Consider the following 27,211-nt stretch of genomic DNA (forward strand, 5'->3'; position numbering starts at 1 on the left):
GTTAGACTGGCCTCTCTTTGCTAAAGCCTATTTCATCCTGTGTTTGTGATTTCCTCTTAACTCACAGTCAATACGTGTGGGGGGCTGCTTTTACCTTTGGGGAAATTTCTCTGAGGCAAGTGAGGCTTTGTTTCCTTTCTTTAGGGGTAGTTAGCTCTTAGGCTGTGAAGAGGCGTCTAGGCAGAGTCAGGCACGCTCCACAGCTATTTCTAGTTGTGTTGATAGGAGTAGGGTTTGCGGTCAGCAGAGTTCCCATTTCCCCAGAGCTCGTCCCGATTCCGTGTTTAACTATCAGGTCATTCCTGGTACACCTAACCACCAGGTCCATAACACAAACCGTGTAATGGCTCATATCCTTGTATCTGGTCTTGAGACTGTATCGGGAGGTACAAACGGATGTGTTATCCTGGAGGAGTTGGACAACCTGGGCAACCAGATTGGGTCGCACGTGAAGCCTCATGATACCAGTATTGACAAGGACACTGGTGGCATGATCCATTGTGTAAGCTTTTGAAGAACACTATGACCCGCCAGCAGCTAGTAACGTAAAGCAGCTCTCTGCCATTTTTTTTGTTGGATGAGCAACCTGCTCAGCTGTTTCCATATTCCTGACCACTTATGGCTAACGAAAAGAGACAGATTATTATTCAGCTACGAATAACCGAGACGCGAATATATCTATAATGAACAACCAGTGAGACAAGGTACAGGTGATGGAAAATAAAAGGGTTCTGAAATCTATGGGGATGTACACACCTATATACTAAATGTAGGTACCAAAATCAGAAAATAGCCTTAACCAATCATTTTCTTTGCTGACAGTAATAGTCGTTCTGTCTATGGACTAAATAAAGGTACAGACTAACAACATTGTGATTCAAGTTTTCCAAGATAACTTAAAATCACAAACAAAATGTAGAATGCAATCTGGATTTCCAAACTACGAAACAGAGTCATGAGGAGGAACAATCCAGCTTCTACAAAAGTATCAAATAGAACTTTTAATAAGACATAAGTAAAAAAGGGGACTATAGACATGGTTAAAAACTCCTACAGTCCTACACGTTTTGGGTCACATTCACTATGAATAAGGATACCGTATGTGATCGGAAATTCGTAACACCGCAGAAGTTTTTTGACCATGAGCATAGTCTCCATTTTTTACTGTGACTTAGTAAAGGTTATATGTTATACTGTTGTGGATGCTGGAACATCTCTAATCTTGGATCTATTTCTATACACCTGAGGACCGTCTCGGTGTCTTCTTTTTACCATGCACCACAGATGAGACAACTCAATGTATTTGCAGGATGTTACTATTGAACTAACCCTTGGGATGGTGACATGACTCTTCATGTTTTTTTCTATATGTAAGATTACAGCGATTTATTTGAAGGTGGTGGGCATTAGAGTAGAAATCCCTTACGTGTTATGTCCATTGAGAATGAGTGGAGCAGCTGAGGTCCTTGCTCAAACTCTATTCAAACAGTGAACAGAAGTCGCCCATTCTGGCGATCGGTGGTGGCCTTGAAGGTCTATGGTTTATCCAGTGGAAAAGTCCTGATTGTGAAACCTTTGCTTTTTATGCTCCAATTTCGATAAAAATCCTCCGCAATTTGAGTATTTGTTATACTCTGGCAGTGGACATAAACGTTTGACAATGATGGAATTTTTTAGATTCTTAAAGGAAATCGGTCACCAGGTTTTTGCTATGTAATCTGAGAGCAGCATAATTTAGGGGCAGAAAGCCTGATTCTAGGGATGTATCACTTGTTCAGCAATACAAGCAGTGTTTTTTTAGCAGGAGATTATCGCTACAGGACTAGATGTCACGTGCCAGGCAGTCGGGCTAATTTGTGTAACCCCCGCCCCACCACTGATTGGCAGATTGTTGATAAAGTATGATGTACACGGAAAACTGTCAATCGGGGTGTGGGCGGGGTTTATACACAGCTCAGCATTCAAAGCACTGCTACCTCTATGTAAGAGAACCATGGAGAAAGCATGCCAAAAATTATCCACCCATGAAGAAAAAGGACCATAAAAAAGCATGATTTTATTGGGGCTAAATCCCCTAAATAATTGTTTAATAACTGCTTAATTTCTTTACGTTGCATTTTGGTGGTGACAATCTCCCTTTAAAGCATTTAAAAACCATGTAAACTACTGTATATATAGAGAAGACAATGAATGGAACAGATCGTACATCTAGTGATTTCACTCAATTTTGTCATTTTCTTCATTGCATCATTTATTTGTCGACATATTTACAACAATGGGATTGACAATGACACCACTTTTCACTGAAAACAAAATCTCCGATATTTCAGGCCTTTCGATTTTCAATATACACATGGAAATTAAATTTTTATTTGTGGCCTTGTAATTTGTAAACCTAATATTTTAGTTTCCAATCACTTTGATTTGTTGTTGTTTTTGGAGGATAACCACTTCTTGAGGGCAGTCTTCACTTCGCTGTTTCTCAGACAATATATGTATGGGTTGAACATTGGTGTCAATGCAGTATACATGAGTGTGATAAATTTACCCTTCTCAGGTGACGAAACAGATGAAGGTCTAAAATACATGGACACGGCCGAAGCGGAGAAGAGAAAGAAGACCATAAGGTGTGATGCACAAGTGGAGAAAGCCTTCTGTCTACCCGTGGATGAGTGAATACGAAGAATAGAGATAGTAATACGAACATAGGAAAGCACAGTGAGTGAAGCAGGGACCAGGGCCACCACAGAACCCTCCGTGAAGATCAGAAGTTGGTTGAACCTTGTGTCGGAGGCAGCGATCTCCAGGAGTGGAGGGATGTCACAGAAGAAGTGAGGAATAGGGACCAGGTGATGAAAGTGCAGGAGAGATGTCACCATCGAGTGGAGCAGAGCATGCAGAGATGCACACGCACAGCACACACTACACAAGGCTACACACGTGTTCCTAGTCATGATTGAGGAATATCTCAATGGGTGGCAAATGGCCACATATCGGTCATAAGCCATCACAGACAGTAACAAGTTTTCACTATTCCCAAAGGCATGAAAGAAGAAGATCTGAGTAAGGCATAACGGGAGAGAGATAATTGTTTCTCGGCTTAACATTAGAGCCAACATACTGGGGACAGTGGTGGAAGAAAACGAGAAGTCCATGAGGGAGAAGCCCCACAAGAGCTGGTACATGGGAGAATGAAGACGGGGGTTATGCACTATGACACTTAACATCATGACATTTCCAGAAAGAGTGATCAGATAAATGAGTAAAAAGAATATGAAGAGCGGAAGACGAAGCAACGGGTCATCTGAGAGGCTGAAGAGGAGGAATTCAATAGGAGGCGTGACGTTCATGAGGTGTGACAATGGAGATCCTGTGAAGGAAGCAGACATGTAGGTACAGGAAATGACAAGTTGTGCTGAAGCATACAATGTCATATAAGATGTGCAAACATTAAATATGGGAAATGCAAACTCCCATATAGACTATACATACAATGCTTTGAAGCATTCATGTCTCATGTACTTTTCCCCATTTTTTCCACTTTACACCCACAACTTTAAATGTTTTTTTTTATTGCAATTGTATGTGATACTATCACAAAGCAGAAAAGATTTGTGAAGTGTTAAGGAAATGATACAAGGTTTTCTAAATATTTAAAAATATAACTCTGAAATGTGTGCCGTGCATTGGTATTCAGCCCCCTGTAGAGTCTGATACTCCAAAATAAAACCCCGAGTGACCAATAGCCTTCAGAAGTCACCTATATAGTACATTCAGTCCACCTATGTGTAATTTCTGCTCAGTATAACTACAGGTTTTCTGTGGAAGCCTCGTAGGTTTGTGTGAGATCAAACAGCATAATAAAAACCAAGGAGAACACCAGACAGGTCAGGGATAAAGATGTGGAGAAGAGTAAAAGCAGGGTTAGGTTATAAAAAATAGCCCAAGCTATGAAAATCTCAAGGAGCACTGTACAATCCATCATCCAAAAATGGAAGGAGTATGACAACTGCAAACCTACCAAGCCATGGCCAACCACCTAAACTGAGATCGCAAGCAAGGAGAACACTAATTAGAGAAGCAGCAAAGAAGCCCACGGTCACTCTGGAAAAGCTGCAGAGATCCACAGCTCAGGTGGGAGAATCTGTCCGGAGGACAACTATTAGCTGTATACTCCACAAATCTGTCCTTTATGGAAGTGGCAAGAAGAAATCCATTTTTAACGAGAGCCATCAAAAGTCTTGTTTGCATTTTGCAAAAAGTCATGTAGGGAATACAGCGAGCATGCGGAAGAAGTTGCTCTCGTCAGATGAGACCAGAACTAAAACTGCACATCACCCTGAAAACACCATCCCCACCATCACACATGGTGGTGGCAGCATTATGCTGTGGGGGGGCTTCTCTTCAGCAGGGGCAAGGAAGCTGGTTAGAAATGATGGGATTATAGATAAAGCTAAATAAAGGGCAATCCTGGAGGAAAACCTGTTAGAGGGTGCAAAAGACTTAAGACGGGCAGAGGTCCACCTTCCAGAAGGATCTAAAAATTCTGCCAGAGCTACAATAGAGGATTTAGACCAAACCATATTGAGATGTGTAAAAAGGCCCAGTCACAGTCCAGACCCAAATCTCAGTGAGAATCTGTGGCAAGACGTGAAAATTTCTGCTCACAGGTGTCTCCATCCAATCTCATTGAGAGCGAGTGTGCAAAGAAAATGCAGAAAATTGTCAGCCTCTAGATGTGCAAAGCTGGTAGAGACAGACCCCAAAAGACTACAGCAGGAAGTGCAGAGAAAGGTGGCCCTACAAAGTTTTGACTCTGGGGGTTCGAATACAAATAAACCTCACAATTTTCAGATTAATATTTTTTAAATATTTTAAAAACCCTGTATCATTTCCTTTACAGTTCACAAACACTTGCTACTTAGTGTTGATATCACATAAAATCCTAATATTTTCTAATTTAAACATTTAAGCTAGTGATTATAACGTGGAAAAATTCATGAGGTATGAAGACTTTTACAAGACATTGTATATTCTGCATTACTGCCATATAGAATAAACAGAGAAAATGAAGGCGAGCCCACCAGCACCGACAATGCAACAATTCTCTTGTAACTTAGATGCAGTGCACCAAAGCTTACCGTATTTTTCCAGAACATTCTCTGCACAGACAGTGATCCAGCTGGAGATGGCAATAAAATAAGAGGCTGGAACTCGGGTCCACACAGAACCAACAAATTTCTAGCTTCATTCCCAGAGGCGTAGCTAGGGTTTTGGTTCAGGGGGGGCAAAGCTTCTGAGTGGGCCCCTGACCAGGTCACCTTGATTACACCTGGGTGACACACCCTTATAGTGGAGGAGAACCTCAGCAGATGACCGCGCTGTTACTGAAGATAATCTCTATATAACGACCAACATGGATATTACCGCCATATGGTCAGTGGTAGATTCCAGCCCTACAGAACATATAACAGATCACAGCACAGTCACAGATGGTGACTTACCGCTGACGTTCTTTCTGATGGAATCGTTCACTTTTCCCATCTTTTCCATCTGGCCCAGACCGACATGACAACTTCTTCCAACCAGGAGTTGTCTGCAGAGAATACAACAGAGACACATTTCACTTTTCATATTCCAGCCATCACCATCTATTCCCAACCTGCACAAACTCCTCATCCTGCTAATACCCCAACACTGAGCCGCTGCTGCCGTATGTGTCCCTATTACTGCCCCTGATACCCCAATACTGAGCTGCTGCTGCCGCCGTATGTGTCCCTATTACTGCCCCTGATACCCCAATACTGAGCCGCTGCTGCCGTATGTGTCCCTATTACTGCCCCTGATACCCCAATACTGAGCCGCTGCTGCCGTATGTGTCCCTATTACTGCCCCTGACACCCCAATACTGAGCCGCTACTGTCGTATGTGTCCCTATTACTGCCCCTGATACCCCAATACTGAGCCGCTGCTGCCGTATGTGTCCCTATTACTGCCCCTGATACCCCAATACTGAGCCGCCGCTGCCGTATGTGTCCCTATTACTGCACCTGCTGTGTGATTCTCTGTGCCTTCTAAATTCTAAAGCAACCCTCTAGAATATAGTAATGCCGGGCGCAAATGCCCTAGAAAACAGTGCCCACATTTTGCTCTCTAGAAAGTAATACTGCCCTGTGTGCCCCTTTGACAATCACAGTAACCTGAGTTCCCCTATAACAATAAGTGCCCACTTTACATTTAATAATGTCCCGAGTCTCCCCCCTGTACAGCTCCCCTATACTCAGTATGATGCTCTCTTACACACAGTATAATAACACCTCACTGTACAGTACCCCCACACAGTATACTGACCCTTTAGTAGCCTCCAAACTGTTTGATGGCTCCAACACTGTATGATGGCCCCCTCACTGCAATCTCCACATTGTATGATAACCCCTAGATAGCCTCCATATAGTATAATGCACCAGATAGTCCTAAATATAGTATAATACACTCACCATAGGCCTCCATATAGTATAATGCACTCCCCATAGGCCTCCATATAGTATAATGCACTCCCCATAGGTCTCCATATAGTATAATGCACTCCCCATAGGTCTCCATATAGTATAATGAACTCCCCATAGGCCAACTCTATATTGTATAATGCACCCCCATAGGCAGACTCTGTAGTGTAAGGCAGCACCCATAGGTAGACCCCATAGCATAAGGCAGCACCCCCATAGGCAGACTCTATAGCACAAGGCAGCACCCATAGGCAGACTCTGTAGTATAAGGCAGCACCCCATAGGCAGACCCTGTAGTATAAGGCAGCACCCCAATAGACAGACCCTGTAGTATAAGGCAGCACCCCCCATAGGCAGACCCTGTAGTATAAGGCAGCACCCTCATAGGCAGACCCTGTAGTATAAGGCAGCACCCCCATTGGCAGACCCTGTAGTATAAGGCAGCACCCTCATAGGCAGACCCTGTAGTATAAGGCAGCACTCCCATAGGCAGACCCTGTAGTATAAGGCAGCACCCCATAGGCAGACCCTGTAGTATAAGACAGCACCCCATAGGCATACCCTGTAGTATAAGAAAGCACCCCCATAGGCAGATCCTGTAGTATAAGGCAGAACCTCATAGGCAGACCCTGTAGTATAAGAAAGCACCCCCATAGGCAGATCCTGTAGTATAAGGCAGAACCCCATAGGCAGACCCTGTAATAAGGCAGCACCCCCATAGGAAGACCCTGTAGTATAAGACAGCACCCCATAGGCAGACCCTGTAGTATAAGACAGCACCCCATAGGAGACCCTGTAGTATTAGGAAGCACCCCCATAGGCAGACCCTGTAGTATAAAGCAGCACCCCATAGACAGACCCTGTAGTAAGGCAGCACCCTCATAGGCAGACCCTGTAATAAGGCAGCACCCCCATAAGCAGACCCTGTAATAAGGCAGCATCCCCATGGGCAGACCCTGTAGTATAAGGCAGCACTCCCATAGGCAGACCCTGTAGTATAAGGCAGCACCCCATAGGCAGACCCTGTAGTATAAGACAGCACCCCATAGGCATACCCTGTAGTATAAGAAAGCACCCCCATAGGCAGATCCTGTAGTATAAGGCAGAACCTCATAGGCAGACCCTGTAGTATAAGAAAGCACCCCCATAGGCAGATCCTGTAGTATAAGGCAGAACCCCATAGACAGACCCTGTAATAAGGCAGCACCCCCATAGGAAGACCCTGTAGTATAAGACAGCACCCCATAGGCAGACCCTGTAGTATAAGACAGCACCCCATAGGAGACCCTGTAGTATTAGGAAGCAGCCCCATAGGCAGATCCTGTAGTATAAGGCAGAACCTCATAGGCAGACCCTGTAGTATAAGAAAGCACCCCCATAGGCAGATCCTGTAGTATAAGGCAGAACCCCATAGGCAGACCCTGTAATAAGGCAGCACCCCCATAGGAAGACCCTGTAGTATAAGACAGCACCCCATAGGCAGACCCTGTAGTATAAGACAGCACCCCATAGGAGACCCTGTAGTATTAGGAAGCACCCCCATAGGCAGACCCTGTAGTATAAAGCAGCACCCCATAGACAGACCCTGTAGTAAGGCAGCACCCTCATAGGCAGACCCTGTAATAAGGCAGCACCCCCATAAGCAGACCCTGTAATAAGGCAGCATCCCCATGGGCAGACCCTGTAGTATAAGGCAGCACTCCCATAGGCAGACCCTGTAGTATAAGGCAGCACCCCATAGGCAGACCCTGTAGTATAAGACAGCACCCCATAGGCATACCCTGTAGTATAAGAAAGCACCCCCATAGGCAGATCCTGTAGTATAAGGCAGAACCTCATAGGCAGACCCTGTAGTATAAGAAAGCACCCCCATAGGCAGATCCTGTAGTATAAGGCAGAACCCCATAGACAGACCCTGTAATAAGGCAGCACCCCCATAGGAAGACCCTGTAGTATAAGACAGCACCCCATAGGCAGACCCTGTAGTATAAGACAGCACCCCATAGGAGACCCTGTAGTATTAGGAAGCACCCCCATAGGCAGACCCTGTAGTATAAAGCAGCACCCCATAGACAGACCCTGTAGTAAGGCAGCACCCTCATAGGCAGACCCTGTAATAAGGCAGCACCCCCATAAGCAGACCCTGTAATAAGGCAGCATCCCCATGGGCAGACCCTGTAGTATAAGGCAGCACTCCCATAGGCAGACCCTGTAGTATAAGGCAGCACCCCATAGGCAGACCCTGTAGTATAAGACAGCACCCCATAGGCATACCCTGTAGTATAAGAAAGCACCCCCATAGGCAGATCCTGTAGTATAAGGCAGAACCTCATAGGCAGACCCTGTAGTATAAGAAAGCACCCCCATAGGCAGATCCTGTAGTATAAGGCAGAACCCCATAGACAGACCCTGTAATAAGGCAGCACCCCCATAGGAAGACCCTGTAGTATAAGACAGCACCCCATAGGCAGACCCTGTAGTATAAGACAGCACCCCATAGGAGACCCTGTAGTATTAGGAAGCACCCCCATAGACAGACCCTGTAGTAAGGCAGCACCCTCATAGGCAGACCCTGTAATAAGGCAGCACCCCCATAAGCAGACCCTGTAATAAGGCAGCATCCCCATGGGCAGACTCTGTAATAAGGCAGCACCTCATAAAAAAATAAAAATAAATACTCACCTGTCTTCCTCCTGGTTCCTCCACTGCTCTGATCGCCCACACATCTCCTGACCGTGGGTGCCGGGCAGTGACATCATTGCAACCGCTATCTGTGTCGGCGTCGGTGACGTCAGACGCTGACAGGGATGATTGGAGAAGGAGCATAACGTTCCCTCTCTCATCAATGCCGTCAGCTGTATTGGCTAGATGCCGATACAGCTGACCCTGCGATGATGGGCGGGGGGCCCACTGCTGGCACTGGGCCCCCCACCGCCTGCTCAGGGGCCCCATAGCGGCTGGGTGGCAGAGCAGGGAGATCGATTCTCCCTGCTTTGCCTCAGAATGTAACTGTATTGGCGCGCTGTGCACGCTGATACAGTTACAGTAGCGTAGGTCCGGGTGGGCCCCCTCAGAGGCGATGGCCCCCTCTGCCCCCCCGGTAGCTACGCTACTGTACATTCCACATTCAGGGACACTATATATTGTATGGGCAGAAGTCAGCAGAAAAGTGTCTAGAACATGTGACTCCTATACTAAAAATGAATGTCCCAGACCGGATTTGGGAAGGGGCGCGACTTTCTTACGAAAGTCCAAATAATCAAAAACCATCACAGATGGGAGGAAGTATTCTTAAACTGATAAGCGGTTGTCTCAACGTGGCAAATTATCACCTATCTAAAGGGAGGGCGATAAGTGGCAGAGTGATGGGGTCTCCATGCTAGGACCCTCATAGTCCTAGAACCCGGGGCTCTGAAATGCTCAATGAAACTTGTACAAGTGGCCGAGTACAGTGCCAGATTATGTTCGGCAGTCACATAAGCAATGGAGTACCGTATATTGTTCTTGAAAACGTTTTTACGTATCCAGTGGACGGGCGATAAGTTACCAAGGAGTCAGTGGAACAAGGTTAAGGGTAAGTTCACACTGGGCGTTTTTGCTCCTTTTTTATGTCAATTTTCAGCTGCTTTTTACAGCACCAGCAAAGCCTATGAGATTTCAGAAATCTCATACACACACACAGTTTTTTTTGTCATCAGGATATTGTGCTTTGCTGCTTTTTTTGGACATAGAGCACGTCATTTCTTTCAGCGTTTTTACAGCGTTTTTCACCCATTGACTTGAATGGGCGCTGCAAAAACGCAGGTATCATTATTTGGCACACAGATACCAGATACCCACATTGTCTAAATACCTTGCATTAAATGATGCAAAACAAAGCCTCAAAAAAGAGGACAGCAAAGGAAACCAACTCCATATACTATCTAGAAAAATTAGGAGGAAAAGGGAGTACTTACAGTAGGTTAAAAAAAAGGATTTTATTGTGAAAATTAAATAAAGTGTAACACACAGTAAAAATTACAACAGGATGACACGAAAGATCATGAGTGCCATATACCCCACGTAGCTGCCAGTATCACATAAAACAGGAAGGCATGCCATAATGAAAGTGCTAATATAGTGCAATAGTATGGTCTCACTGAATAAATCCTAATACAATAGCACTTCCCTGCAGCCAGCACCACACGAAGTGAGTAAAGAAAAAAAAAAGAAAATAAATAAATAAGTGCTAACCCAAAGTAACCAGGGGCTCTGTTGGATTCCTCTGGTGCCATCCACCCCATTCTGGTGTTCGCTGCTGGTAAGCGCCATTTACAGCTATTTGCTTTGATGGCTACTTTGGGTTAGCACTTCTTTTTTTTTTCTTTCTTTAGTGCTACTCATTTCGTCTGGTGGTGGCTGCAGGGAAGTGCTATTGTATAAGGATTTATTCAGTGAGACCATACTATTGCACTATATTAGCACTTTCATTATGGCATGCCTTCCTGATTTATGTGATACTGGCAGCTACGTGGGGTATATGGCACTCATGATCTTTCGTGTCATCCTGTTGTAATTTTTTACTGTGTGTTACACTTTAATTTTCACAATAAAATACTTTTTTTTAACCTAAGTACTCCCTTTTCCTCCTAATTTTTCTAGGTATCATTATTTGCAGCATTTTTGCTGCAGAAAAGTCATGGAATTTAGCATGGACAAAGTGACACAAGTTAGCCTAAAAAACGCACCATCAAAACGCCCCAAAACCGCAACAAAAAAAAACGCCCCAAAACCTGCCTTTTTGGCACAGCTTCTTTCCTTCCTTCCAAGAAATCAGGTTTTGCTGCAAGAAAAAAAAAAGCAGCAAAAACGCCCAATGTGAACTTACCTTAAAAGGACAAGGACTCCACGTGTAACACACGGCAAGAGATTACTGGAGAACACGCAAGAAAGATGAACCTGCAATGACCAGTCGATGGAGCCTAAACCTCTCTGCAGTACCCAGTAAAGAAGCAGGACCTTCACTTCTGGTTTTAGTCAGGGACGTTTTTGTAAGGTGCACAAGTCAAAGTGTGAGTGTGTGTTCTGGGGAAAGAGAGGAGCTGGAGGAATCACAGCAATTGGTGGCGACAGCGGCCACCCTAGCAGTGTCAGAGAGTTGGAGACACTCTGTGACTGCTCCGAGTGACCAGGCACAGTCCAGAAGGAACCTGCCCCATAAAGAGCACATGTACAAGCTACAGAACCGGACAAGAGGACGGCACCCTCAGAAGCCGGAGCAAGATCCGGACCCCCGGGGTCCATCATCTGTGCCTGCAAGTATTCAGGGACTGATTGATTTTTTTTACCATGGTGGCCTGCTGCCCCTATTCAGAACCCATCCAGCTTTAGAGTCTTCAACCTCACACTTGCTATTTTCCTTATTTCCTATATTTACTGCAGTTTTCCTGATCTTTACTAAGTAAAGCGTTGACATATAATCCAGCCTGAGTGTCCCTGTCGCCTATACACCTGCATCTTACACAGGAAAAAGGGGCAGCGAGTGTAAGAGAGGAGAGCAGAGGCAGATGGTGCCATGATCAGGGTGCACAACGACTCTGCTGCAGGTCTACTCCCCGATAATAAGTGATGAAACACATGAAGGGTGACATGATCGTTTCATCAGGCAGGATATTCAGTAATGAGGCTGGTTGCACACAAGGACCGGCACCTTTAGTAGTGATTAATATCTGAAAGGGTTAGAAAGTAGCACAGTCTAAGTAGGATTTCTGCTCGTTCTGTTCTCAGAGCTGCGCTCTACCTCCAGCCGTTATTTAGGGTATATCCACCTATCCGCGATACTCTTATTTCTGCCTTCACAGCTTCTTAGAGAGTTGGGTAAAATCAGATCCAAGGTTTCTATACCGCAGCTCCCCTCTTATTGCCATTTTCTCTTGTGCTTCCTCTGATCTCTGGAATACCCTTCCTAGTAAAATCATGGTAAAATCATTTCCAATCATCCAAGTTCCCACGACAGTGTGCGTTGTAAATGTAGGGCCATCTTCAAGACTCCTATCCAGCTTCACGTCTTCTCTGGAAATTACTTCCTAGTCAAAACTTTCCAACCCCCAAACATCTGCAAATGTACCCTGAAAACTCATAAGAAAGGGTCGGTTTTCTCTAATTTCCACCTGCTTCTTCTCTCACCTCTCCTAGTTAGTCGCCCCTAGGATTTCTGATCGGATTACATTGTATCACTGGAACGTGTAATAATAATAAGAATATTCTGTATATACCACACCTCTGCACTCACTAATGAACCAGACATGCTGGGCCTTGTAGTTATGCTAAAGTTTGTCCAGTCGTAACGTGCAATGCATTATACATAAGTCCCTATAAAATGACATTTTGCAGAAATTAAGCTTCTTCCCCAGACACGATAATAGAGCTAATAGCATAAAGGTGGACTGACTGTGCACGAGGATCCTGCGGAGAATCTAATCTACAATCCCTGGCTATTGTCCCAGTAATCCCCTCTTATAAGGCTCGTTCACAGCTCAGCGTCCCCGGGATCAGAAATAATGAGGTCCTCAGTGATCTCGATGCACATGGGACATCATGCACCACATTACTCCCATCATCCCTCTATTAGCACCCTATGATGAAACCTCTCAAACTTCCCACGTTTCTAAGTTCCATTTCACACCACGGTTTTGCGCTGCGCTCGACAAATCCAAAAGTAAAAAAAAACTTATTTGAATGTTTATAAAGAATAAGAAAATCCTGTGTTTTTCCTATTCTATCAGTTTGACTTATGTTTGTGTAGAAAGTCGCTTTAAGCCACAGAAGAATATAATCAGATTTTATAACATTGCAGTCTATGGAAAATGCATGCAAATGTATTGTCATTATGAGGGCTCATTTCCACATGCGAGGCACACGTCCGTATCTCGCATGTGGAAACCAAGCTCTGGCGCCGGCACTTTGGAGCGGAGCTGTGCAGCTCCATGTGTTCCTATGCGGCCGCACGCTCCGCTCTGGAGTGCCGGCTCCACAGCTTGGTTTCCACATGCGAGATACGGACGTGTGCCTCGCATGTGGAAATGAGCCCTAAGTCTGCATCTGAAAACAAGTCAAATTAGCTCTTGAAACTCCATTTTATTACAAAGATATATATAACATTTTTCTTTTTTTTAATGGATTCGACATATATTTAAACACACATTATAGATATACACACACACACTGTATACCGTATATTTGTATATATTTGTATATATATATATATATATATATATATATATATATATATATATATATATACACACATATATATATATATATATATACAGTATATATATACACATATATATATATATATATAGATACAGTATATATATATATATATATATATATATATATATATATATATATATATATATATATATATATATACACACACATATATACATACATACATACATACTGCTCAAAAAAATAAAGGGAACACTTAAACAACAGAATATAACTCCAAGTAAATCAAACTTTTGTGAAATCAAACTGTCCACTTAGGAAGCAACACTGATTGACAATCAATTTCACATGCTGTTGTGCAAATGGAATAGACAACAGGTGGAAATTATTGCCAACTATCAAGACACCCTCAATAAAGGAGTGGTTCTGCAGGTGGGGACCGCAGACCACATCTCAGTACCAATGCTTTCTGGCTGATGTTTTGGTCACTTTTGAATGTTGGTTGTGCATTCACACTCGTTGTAGCATGAGACGGACTCTACAACCCACACAAGTGGCTCGGTAGTGCAGCTCATCCAGGCTGGCACATCAGTGCGAGCTGTGGCAAGAAGGTTTGCTGTGTCTGTCAGCGTAGTGTCCGGAGGCTGGATGCGCTACCAGGAGACAGGCCAGTACACCATGAGATGTGGAGGGGGCCGTAGGAGGGCAACAACCCAGCAGCAGGACCGCTACCTCAGCCTTTGTGCAAGGAGGAACAGGAGGAGCACTGCTAGAGCCCTGCAAAATGACTTCCAGCAGGCCACAAATGTGCATGTGTCTGCACAAACGGTTAGAAACCGAGACCATGAGGATGGTCTGAGTGCCCGACGTCCACAGATGGGGGTTGTGCTCACAGCCCAACACCGTGCAGGACGCTTGGCATTTATTATCGGGGGCCTGCTGCACCCTGCAAGTGCATTTGTCATCTGACAAGGTTTTGGTGAGTCTGCTCTTCATGTTGTGTTTTTTGGAGTTTTTCTATGTTAGCTGTATTTGATATTAGAGTAGGACTTGCAAGTTGATGAGGACCCTTGACGTTGGGTTGCAGACTTATCCATTTTGGCCAAAATTGTAACTAATACCTCATCTAATGTATTATATACATTATTTAATTGTTCATCTTTTTGGCACTTTTTATCATTTTGCAGGGTGCGGCAGGGCCCCTTTATGTTGTTCCTTGTGTGTTGCATGTATGTGTATATATATATATATATATATATATATATGTGTATATATATATATATATATATATATATATATATATATATATACACACTCACCGGCCACTTTATTAGGTACACCATGCTAGTAACGGGTTGGACCCCCTTTTGCCTTCAGAACTGCCTCAATTCTTCGTGGCATAGATTCAACAAGGTGCTGGAAGCATTCCTCAGAGATTTTGGTCCATATTGACATGATGGCATCACACAGTTGCCGCAGATTTGTCGGCTGCACATCCCAAAGATGCTCCATACAAGGCAGGATGGATCCATGCTTTCATGTTGTTTACGCCAAATTCTGACCCTACCATCCGAATGTCGCAGCAGAAATCGAGACTCATCAGACCAAGCAACGTTTTTCCAATCTTCTACTGTCCAATTTCGATGAGCTTGTACAAATTGTAGCCTCAGTTTCCTGTTCTTAGCTGAAAGGAGTGGTACCCGGTGTGGTCTTCTGCTGCTGTAGCCCATCTGCCTCAAAGTTCGACGCACTGTGCGTTCAGAGATGCTCTTAGGCCTACCTTGGTTGTAACGGGTGGAGATTTGAGTCACTGTTGCCTTTCTATCAGCTCGAACCAGTCTGCCCATTCTCCTCTGACCTCTGGCATCAACAAGGCATTTCCACCCACAGAACTGCCGCTCACTGGATTTTTTTTCTTTTTCGGACCATTCTCTGTAAACCCTAGAGATGGTTGTGCGTGAAAATCCCAGTAGATCAGCAGTTTCTGAAATACTCAGACCAGCCCTTCTGGCACCAACAACCATGCCACGTTCAAAGGCACTCAAATCACCTTTCTTCCCCATACTAATGCTCGGTTTGAACTGCAGGAGATTGTCTTGACCATGTCTACATGCCTAAATGCACTGAGTTGCCGCCATGTGATTGGCTGATTAGAAATTAAGTGTTAACAAGAAGTTGGACAGGTGTACCTAATAAAGTGGCCGGTGAGTGTGTATATATATATATATATATATATATATATATATATATATATATAGTGCTGGATGGCCCGCCTGGTAATACTATGGGCGTGATCAATAGGTTGTCCAGACACTGTGCATCACATTTATCTGTGTGAATAGTGTCTAATGCAAGCCACACCTTTGTGCATTTTTGCTACTAGGCAGCCAACCCCTCTAATGTGTGGGTCGTTGCTCACATCAGTAGCTTGCACCTGTGCTGCTCTAGCATTTATTATCGGGGGCCTGCTGCACCCTGCGAGTGCATTTGTCATTTGACAAGGCTTTGGTGAGTCTGCTCTTCATGTTGTGTTTTTTACGCTTGGCATTTGCCACAGAACACCAGGATTGGCAAATTCGCCACTGGCGCCCTGTGCTCTTCACAGATGAAAGCAGGTTCACACTGAGCAGATGTGACAGAGTCTGGAGACACCGTGGAGAGCGATCTGCTGCCTGCAACATCCTTCAGCAAGACCGGTTTGGCAGTGGGTCAGTAGTGGTGTGGGGTGGCATTTCTTTGGAGGGCCGCACAGCCCTCCATGTTCTCGCCAGAGGTATCTTGACTGCCATTAGGTACCAAGATGAGATCCTCAGACCCCTTGTGAGACCATATGCTCTTGCAGTTGGCCCCGGGTTCCTCCTAATGCAGGGCAATGCCAAACCTCATGTGGCTGGAGTGTGTCAGCAGTTCCTGCAAGATTAAGGCATTGAAGCTATGGACTGGCCCGCCCGCTCCCCAGACCTGAATCCGATTGAACACATCTGGGACATCATGTCTCGCACCATCCACCGTCACGTTGCACCACAGACTATCCAGGAGTTGGCGAATGCTTTAGTCCAGGTCTAGGAGGAGATCCCTCAGGAGACCATCCGCCGCCTCATCAGGAGCATGCCCAGGCATTGTAGGGAGGTCATACAGACACGTGGAGGCCACTCACACTACTGAGCATCATTTCATTGTCTTGAGGCATTTCCACTAAAGTTGGATCAGCCTGTATCTTCATTTTCCACCTTGATTTTGAGCATCATTCCAACTCCAGACCTCCGTGGGATATTAGTTGTGATTTACATTGATCATTTTTAGGTTTTATTGTTCTCAACACATTCCACTATGTAATGAATAAAGATTTACAACTGGAATATCTCATTCAGTGATATCTAGGATGGGGGATTTTAGTGTTCACTTTATTTTTTTGAGCAGTGTATATATATATATATATATATATATATATATATATATATATATATATATATATATATATATATATATATACACACACACACATATATAAATGAATTAAATACATAACATTTCTGGGTGGGTTGGGTTGCTCCGCTTCCCAAAAAAATGTAATAAAAAAGTATTTTTCCAACCATATTATGTCTTTTCAGGAGGGCGACCCTGCCTAATTTTTCAAGCAAACGGCACTTCAGGAAACGCCGGCATTTTTTTCATCTTTGAAGGGTCTTTTTATTTGTTGTTGTTTCCCAAAGTGCTTTTTCGCCAATTTTGGCCACTGGTGTTTTTATTCATTTGGGGTTTTTTTGTGTGTGTTTCTGGGACATCTTTTATGCTGGCGTTTAGGTATATGCGCACATTTTTTTTTTTCATTTACAGGTGAATCCGCTCTGAAACCTGCCTGTAAAAGCGCGACTGTTGAAATTAAATGAACACAGATATTTCTATGTGAAAACAATTCGCTGTTCAGATGGGAGGAGATCTTTCAGGAGAACATCCAACGCCTCATAAGGAGCATGCCCAGGCGTTGTACAGTAGGGAGGTCATACAGGCACTTGGAGGCCACACACACTACTGAGCATCATCTCCTTGTCTTTTAGCTACTTCAGGTTTTCAAGACTCCAAGCAGTTTAATAAAGTGAACTGACCATTCTTCAGGCGTTTTCTGCTCAAGAAACAAAACCAAAATGCTAAAAAAGGTTTCTTGGAAAAAAAAATGCTGGGATTTCCTTTTTCTTTTCATGGTATTCTTCTGACAGGCCATAATTATAGAACATCTGTCATTATTTCTAAAGAAACTAAATCCAAAAATGCATTTGTTACTGTTTTTTTAATATAATTAATAAAAACAGACGCTCTCAAAGGCGTTCTAGATTCGTCAATCAAAACTTACATTTTTCATCTCGCTAACTAAGGCACTTTTTATCTTCACCTGAAATATATTTTCCTAAATGGTAACATAAATAACATCAATAGAGGGTAACCCCAGGTCTACATAATTGATAACGAATCTCAGTGATTCAGCGCATGCATCATTTTTAAAGGATTCCATCATTAATTTCCAATTGTTAAAAGCAAAGGGAGCTTCATGGCCTTTATGCTTTATGCTTTAGCTTTATGCAGCCGTACATCACCAAGCACAATGCCGAGCATCGGATAGAGTGGTGTTAAGCCATGGAGGGGGGAACATGAGCGGCTGCACAGAGCCCGGACCTCACCCTCATCCAATAACTAGACCAGGGATTGTGAACATCCCCCAACATCATGTTCTGACCCCACAAATACTCTTCTAGATGAAGGGGCAAAATGTGGAAGTGTGTTGTGGCGGTCACAATATTTTTGCCATATAGTGTAAATATGAGTAGGAAATTAATCACACACTTTTTTTTTCCAAAATTGCAGTTGTTTCTTTTTATTTTAAGTGAAAAAAGCAGAGATGCAAATAACTACAATGGTGCCCGGAGGGGGCGACAGACTTTTAAAGTTTTGACCCTTCCTTGGTCTTTGTTACATTAGTCAATAGAAGAAAGGAAGAAAACATAGCTATAGTGCCAAGGAATATGGATCAATACAATGTACATAGCATGATACATATATACAACATATATAATATATACAATTGCTCATTAATAACCCGGGAATCGTGAGGTGATCTGGAGAAGGGGTACATTCAAAAACAACATTCAGATATATTATGGAGCACATGGAGAATGTGATAAGTGGTATATAGATGACAAATGCTTGTAAGCCAAGTGTTTGCAGGGGGACAACTGATGGCTCTACAGGAAGAATGAGGGATAACAATCACTATGCAGCACAAAAGTCAGGTGACCAGAAAGAAGGTGAAAGTTAACTAAGTATCCACACAACGCTACATCAAAAATGCTCAATAATAAAGGAAGGGTTCCTAAACAGAATAGACGCACTGTAGCAGAAGAATAATCAGTCCATCAGGCTTCAGTTAAGAGGTATAAAAATCAACAAGACCCATAAGTGTCAGAAGACAAAGTGCATGGTGCATTACCTGGAGATGAGGAGCCGCTAAACCCCAACGCGCGTTTCGCATCGGCTTCTTCAGGGGGTGGTGACCAACAGTTTTTAATCTACTGTTTTAATTAATTCTTTAATAAAATTTGCTGCTTTTTATTGTGATTGGTAGTTTGCCCTTTACTTACATTTTTTTTTGGGTACATATATAGACGACAATCAGTACATGAAGGTATAGACATGAAATGGAGGACCACCTAAAGAATCTGAATTATCTCATGACAGGCAAACAATGGGGAGAAACTGTGGCTCAGTCTCTAGCCTGTCAGTGGCTGTCACGTGGTTTACTAAGGTGGGTGATGGGGTCACACTGACATCGTCACCTGAATGTTCTCCCGAGAGGAGTAAGAAGCTTGTGAATGGTTATAGGAAGCGATTGATTGCAGTTATTTTTTCCAGAGTGTGCCACCAAATATTAAGTGGAGGGTGCCAACAATTTTGTCTGGACCATTTTGGGGGTTTTGTGCGAAATTATGTCCAATTTGCCTTTTTTTCTATTTTTATTTTGTGTTGTCCCAATACACACAAATGAAATAAACATGTGTACAGTATAACAAACGTGTGTAATTATAATAATTTTCAGGGTGAAATTTCAAGGGCGCCAACACTATCGGCCACGACTGTATGTATCATACTATGCTCATTACATTTATCAATATTCCTTGGCACTATGGCTATGTTCTTGCCCTTTTTTCTTGTGACTATTGTGACAAAGACCGAGGAAGGATAAAAAACATCAGTAGTTTATGGTGCCCACCTCCCGGCACCTCTGGAGTTATTTGCATCTCTGCTTTCTTCACTTGAAATGTAAAAAACCTGCAATTTTGGAAAAAGAGTGCGGCGAATATCCTGCTCATACCGTTCTGGCCTTACAAACACTGCTCAACCGGCACCTCTTCTTTTTAGAATCGGCCACTTTACTCCAAATAACGTTACACTGAAGAGTGGCCATGGATGGCGTTGCTGACGATATCAGACATTTAATTGTGTGCTGCAAACTAATATTTGTACCAACTTTAAAAAGTAAATCAAAATATTGATGATTTCTGACTAAGGGAAAAATTCTACATGGGGTCTTGAGAAATGAAAACAATCTTCCAAAATGTTGTTATCGGCAATACTAAGACTGTAGTCCACCGCGCGTTGATCATCTTTATCTCACGCGGTGCACAACTGATGTCATGGTGTAAATGATGAGGTCACATTCACGCATCATGTATGTACAGTGTGGACTAAGTTGGAAGTCATTTTTATTTTCTAGGTAGATTTTGGCTTTGATCACATGGACTCAATAAAAAGTCATTTTCACTTTTTGCCAACATATGTAAAGTTTTGATCACCGCACCTTTCACCTCCTGGTTCCGCAGACAGTATATGATAGGATTCATTAAAGGAGTTACTACACAGTAGAAGATGGAGATCACCTTATCCATGGAAAACCTAATATGGGAGGTGGGCCGAATGTACATGAATATGACAGTCCCATAAAAAATAGACACCACGGCCAGGTGGGAAGCACAAGTGCTGAATGCTTTCCTCTGACCATTAGTTGATGGGATTTTTAGTACTGCAAAAATAATGAGGCTGTACGACACCATGATTAGGAAAAAGCAGCCCAAAATAACACTCCAGGACATGACCATAAAAGCAAACTCTCCTGCTGATGTGTCCTCACACGAGAGCTTTAGGAGAGGGGCGTAATCACAGAAGAAATGGTCTATAAAATTGGGAAAGCAGAATTTCAAAGTGGAAATCCACATAGCCGGAGGGGAAGCAGCGAATAGGCCACCGACCCAAGCTCCAAGAGCCAAATTAATGCTGGTTCTACTAGTCATCATTGTGGCATAATGAAGGGGCTTGCATATGGCTAGATATCGGTCATAGGCCATCACTGCAAGAAGACAGTTCTCTGCTGCTCCAAAACCAAACAGAAAGTAGAACTGAGCCAGGCAGAATGGGGAGGAAATAGTTTTTTGTCGAGTCAATAAGGTATCGAGCATTTTCGGAACAGTCACCGTGGTATAGAGCACCTCCAGCATGGAGAAGTTGGCTAGGAGTAAGTACATGGGTTTATGTAAACGCTTGTCCACTGCCACCAATGTAACGATGAGGAAATGGGCTCCAATAGTGAGGATGTACATACCAGTGAAGAGTGCAAACAACACAACCTCAAGCTCCCGGAAAGTTTCAAACCCAACGATGATGAAGGAGGAGGCAATACTGCGGTTCCCATTGTCTGCTTTTGGCATTCTACCTAGAACAGGATAGTCATACAATCAGAGAAGATAGACACGAGTCAAAGAATTGCATAAGTAAAACAGGTCAAGGGGTAAAAAATAGTATCACACCCACTATGAGGAAGGGATATTGTGACCAAGCTCAAAAAGAGCCAAGAGTGTGTGATCGGGTAACTTCAGAAGCGTGACACAAACCTATATATGTAGACTATACAGTTCTACCCCCCCCAGGCACAATTCAGAAGACATTTCAGATTCTTAATTGGTTGGGAGTCCTAGATTACTACTTCTACTGCACGGATGTCTATCCAACATGAATGATGCCAAATGTCCTACATAAGAAAAAAAAAAATCATCTTTTGGAGTGCTCTTTTAGGACCCAATTTTTTTTCCCGTCAAAGCTGAAAATCTTGTGAAACTTATCTCAGGATATCTTAAATAAAATAAGAAAAGAAAGCCATAGAAGAAAGGCTACGTCTCTAGATCCAAACATGTTTGCAGATTGCAATTCCTGGAAGCCCCGGTCTATGCCAAACATCTTTAGAAGGCTACAATTTCACAGAATGTGATCTGAGGCTCTCACCAAACGCCTATTCAGTTTATTTTATTCATCAATAGAAGACATATGGAAATATAGTATTCCAAAAGCGATCGGCGGCCGTTCCGTATGTAAATATGCTTTTTCGAGGCCTCTAGAAAGTGTATTCACATGCGAAAAGGCCCCATATAATGCTTTCATGTACCTGATATCCATGAATGAATAAAAAACTGAATGGACATTTGATGAGTGCCACGGATCAAATTCTCTGAAATTAGATTATGCTATGGTTCTGCTTTGTATCACGGAGGGCTCCTGACGCTGCCACGACAAATCCCTACATGGACCTTTAATGTTTCCCTGAATGTGATTGCTGCCTGTGGATAGCTCCAATTCTTTGCTTAGTTTCTTTAGAAGGCTTTTCTTATAAAGTGACATGCGGCACTGCATTTATTATGGTGCCATTTTACTCTGATCAGAGGAGAGGTTCACAGTGATCACACTTGGCAGGGCGTCCTGCATGTGACGTCTGTCGTTATTGCAATGTGAACCTCAGAGACTTTAGGTGATATAAAATACATTTACCAAGTTCTGCGTGGCAATTCTGAGAATATCCTAAAAAGTCTGAAAACAAAATGCAAATTGTTCTAAAATGGAGGATCCTACACCCCGACCACAAAGAATATAAACCCGACAATGCTGATGAAAATGGGAAAAGTGAAATGTAAAATATTAATATGTTCTGGGGAACAGTCATTAGTAATAGAATAGGAATGGGCTCCAATATTGGGGGGCTGGCGTCTTCCCGGCAGGAGGACACACATACAGGGGCTTTCTTTTGTGATGTTTGGTCTAATTAATTGTTCTTCTATTATTCAATAACTTTCAGAATTTACTCTGGATTTGTCCAAAGAATTGTTCACAACTATTTATTATTCATATATGACTTTACAACGTCTTTGGACTTTTTTTGACCCAACTATTTTCCATTGAATCTTGAATTTATATATTATTTGATACCTTTCATTATTTGTTCTGGATTTGTCTAATGAATTTATTACCTATATTAGTCATTCACTAATTCAGAAAAGCTTTTGCACCATTAATGATTTCTCATTGAGTCTGCAATTTATGGCTTTATCTTGTGATCATATAGATCATATATATGTTCTTACAGAACCTTTAGTGACAATTTTGTGACTGCGCAGAATTTTTTTGCATTTTTCAGGTGTTTTCTTTGTTTTTAAACCTATATGTAATTATGAATAAATGTATATATATATTTATATATATATATATATATGTCTTACATTACCTGGCTATTTATCATTTTCTCTTTGTTTGGTTTCTTTCTATGCTTGGTCATTGTATTTGTTATGGATTGGTGCACAGTTTTCTCTATTAGATTTTTAGCACCTTTTCAGCTTACTAATTGGTATTGTGAGGTACCAAAGTAGAAAGAGTGGACCCACTAGACCGTGACGATGATCCCCTCACGGGCAAGCTGGCCAAATAGACCTCCCCCTATACAGAAAGAGTTAGGGGCAGGACCGTGAGGGACTATCGCCACGGAGGCCGGAGGGACCTAGGCGAGAAAAAGGGGAGAAACGAACGGAGAGTGAGGACTGTGTGGAGTAGATGAGACACAAAAGCTGGCGGGAACGGAAGAGACAAAGGACAGATGGAGTACCACTGGGACTAAGGACGGAAGAAACACAGAGACCGCTGAGGGACTGGGACTGCAGAAGCACAGGAGCTGCAGAGACACTGGGATTACGGGAGCACAGAAACAGAAGAGCGACGAGGACTGCAGGAACACAGGCACGGTCAGGACAGAGAGTACTAAGAGGATCTGCGGAGAGAAAGCAGAGCATAGAATCAGAGAACAATAGATGCACTGAACACATGTGCGGCCTGGAGCACTAGAGAGACACAAGTGATCATCAGGCACAGGGGTGAGATGCAGAGAGGAAGAAATAGGAACGCTGCGCCTTACTTCCGGGTGAAGAGGGTCCTCCAGGACGATAGAGAGGACCGGACAGAAGGAGCCAGCAGAGGTTACAGGTGCGCGTGCACAGAAGAGAACCTGACGTGCGCGCGCGCCCGACGGCCAGCAGACGTCGGAAGCGAGCGCTGGAGAGAGGAAGCTGCAGGAGAGCCGCGCCGGGACCAGGTAAGTATGAGCGGTTGCAGGAGGCGGCAGAGGAGGCGGCATGACAGGTATGCTGTATACAATATTGAGTTCCTTTAGTTCTGAGTTGGTTTCATTTATTTTAGGTGTTGTTTAGTTTAGAAATCCCATTTTCCTGCACACTATTAGAGATCTTAGTTAAAGGGGTGTTCTCGAATTTACAGCCTCATTCACACGTCAGTATTTTTACATCAGCATTTGTATGCCAAAACAGAGAAAACCTGTAATTGAAAGATTGACACCTGTTCTATGTTCCAGGGAGTCTCCTGGCTTTGGCATACAAATACTGATGAAATACTGACGTGTGAATGAGGTCTAAAGGTTACTCCCTATCCATGAGATAGAGGATAACTTTTTTATCGCTAGGGGTGTGAAAGCCGTGGTCTCCACTGAACCCGAGACCTGGGACTATGAAGGGTGCTGGGTGAACGGAGTGAATGTTGAACATGAGCTCTACCGGCCCATTCAATCTTAATGGGAGCGCCGGAGATTGCCAAGTGCAGCGCTCACCTGATCTTCCGCGCTCCTATTAGATTGCATGGAGAGGGAGAGCACATGATCAACATCCGCTCCACGCAGCCAACTTCAACGCCCTGGTTTTCGGGATCAGTGGCAGACACAGCAGTTGGACCCCTAGCAGTCAAAAATGTATCTCCTAATCGTGGATTGGAGGTAACGTTCACACTTGAGAACAGCCCTTTAATAGAAAGGGGTAAAATCCTGTTCAGGATCCTCATTTCTTGCCCAGAGCATTGAGCAGCTGCACAATGTGCCCCCTGGAGGATCTGTCCCGTCCTGCAATGAAGACCACCCATGGCTCTGCGATGTTACATTTCTCCTTTGATCGCATTTCAGTAAAGCTCAGCGCCTGCACTTGTGATTTATTCACTTAACCATGTGGAAACAAAGAAAAGGAGACAAGACTAAATCAAAGTCTGTAAGAAAAAGGAAACATGGGGGAAAAAAGGACAGCAAAGAAAACTGAGGACGAATGTATTGTAGTAGCCGTAATAGAAAGTGATCACAATTTAGGCGCCAATAGACCGAAGGATCCTACAGTCCATGTGATAATAAGGACCCATTGCGGCAGGATTTTTCAGGTCCAGAAACGGACAACCCCACCGGGTCACTTTCTGCCAAAGTTTATCATCCTCCCGATCATAGTGTGCATGTACTGCTATCATAGAGTCAGGAGGTAATCCTTCATCGCTGGAACCGCAGCTGCTGCATGACACAGACCTGCACGATACCTGAAATCATATCCAGCCAGAGCCCCTAATGAACACACAATGCCGGTATTTATGGACTCCAGACACAGCGTTATATCTGGGGAGAGGATCCCAAGAGATTCCACTGAGTATCTGAATCTTACCATTTTTAACCAGCATATAACCAAAGAAGAAAGACTAACAATGTCTACTGCCTGTCTACACTGAGGCTATGTTCACACTTTGCGGTTTTTGCTGCGGATCTGCAGCGGATTTGACGCTGCGGATCCGCAGTTTTCCATGCAGGGTACAGTACAATGTTACCCTAAGGAAAACAAAAACCGCTGTGCCCACATTGCGGAAAATCCCAGTAAAAACCGCGCGGAATTGCTGCAGAAAAAAAGAAGGAGCATGTCACTTCTTTCTGCGGATTCCACAGCGGTTTTCAACATGCACCAATAGGAAAGTGCTGTTGAAAACCCGCAGAGGAAACCGCAGAAGAAACCGCAGGAAAATCAGCAGTGAAAACCGCAGCGGTTTTGCACTGCGGATTTTCCAATTCCGCAGCGGAAAAAAACGCAGCAGATTCCGCAGCGTGTGCACGAACCCTGAAGCTTTTCCTATTGTAGACACACAAGGGTTCATTTCATACAAAAATAATTGATCGACAAAATCCGATCTCACAAGAAGAAAAGATTGGGCAGGTTGTAATCCAACATGCCCATTCCTTTTTTCCCTAATATGTGTTGAGCATTCTGCCTTCTTCAGAGCCTCATCCTGACTAGATCTTGGGTTCTGCTAGTTTTGACAGCTTTAAAGGCATTGTCCAGAATTAGATAAAAGTATCTGCTCAGTTTCCTAAAAATGTGTCACTCTTATGCATGGTTTTGTAAAGTATATCCACTAATGACCTAAGACTAACATCCTTTATATTCCGAAACTCCCACTCCTGTCTCTAAGACTTCTTTCGTGCTGCACCAGTTTCTGGAATGCACTACCCCAGACAATCCATGGAATTCCCAGTATCCACAGCTTCTAGTATGGCCTAAAAACACATTCCTTTAGACTTATCTATCACCTCATTAATCTAATTGTCCCCTGTCCTCTCTTCCATGCACTCGGTAGCACTTTATATCTGTACTTGTACACATACTGGCTGGTTACTGGTTTATGCAGCCTTATTTAATTGCTCCTTTATATTGATGGACCTCATACGACAAGTACAACAAGTATTTTTACCTTTCGTGTCCCCCTATTTCTTCATAGATTGTAGCTTACGAGCCCCTCTTCTATGTATCTGTTCAATTATGTGTTTACTTTGTTACGTCTTTATTGACTGTACAAGTTCCTTTTGAATTGTAAAGTGCAGCAGAATATGTTGGTTCTATAGAAATATTTTTCATTATTATTTATTATCAATACCATGTTCTTGTTAACCAAAGTATGGTCCACCAAAGCCAAAGTATAAGGCTCATTCTTGTACCTTATTTATGTGAATATGGACACCTTGGCCGTATCAGCACAATAATAGCATTCATGATGAGCTACAAGCTTGTAGAATTATCGCTTTACTTGTGGGCGACAAGTTTCCTCTTCAACAGTATCTGTAGAACTTCTTATTCTTATTGTATGACAGTATGGAGCCTTTGTTGAAGACCCGAGCAACAAGAGACCAAGCTAGGTCCAAACACAGGAGATCTCAACACACTCCAGTCCCTGTATGTTTTGGCCACCAACAAGAAAACCTAACTTTATGTGACTATGGACATCTTGGCCATATCAGCACAATCATGGTAATCATGATGAGCTACAAG

General features: G+C 43.3%; 1 protein-coding gene across 2 annotated transcripts in view; it reads right to left on the reverse strand.

Annotated features, from left to right (window-relative positions):
- Window positions 1-2,240: 2,240 nt before the first annotated feature.
- Window positions 2,241-27,211, reverse strand: part of LOC143806180 (olfactory receptor 1f45-like) — an 87,021-nt gene continuing 62,050 nt past the window's right edge. Inside the window, exons 2-3 of one of the 2 annotated variants that reach the window (XM_077286239.1) lie at window positions 21,367-21,477; window positions 2,241-3,370 (exon numbers count right to left, since the gene is read on the reverse strand). In XM_077286239.1, the coding sequence (XP_077142354.1) occupies window positions 2,415-3,370; window positions 21,367-21,472 (1,062 nt within the window). In that variant the 5' untranslated portion in view covers window positions 21,473-21,477 and the 3' untranslated portion in view covers window positions 2,241-2,414. Of the gene's footprint in view, window positions 3,371-20,198; window positions 21,274-21,366; window positions 21,478-27,211 lie in introns of those variants that run through there. The other variant, XM_077286240.1, reaches the window with a different exon arrangement.

Source organism: Ranitomeya variabilis, chromosome 2 (assembly GCF_051348905.1).
Source record: "Ranitomeya variabilis isolate aRanVar5 chromosome 2, aRanVar5.hap1, whole genome shotgun sequence".
NCBI lineage: Eukaryota > Metazoa > Chordata > Amphibia > Anura > Dendrobatidae > Ranitomeya > Ranitomeya variabilis.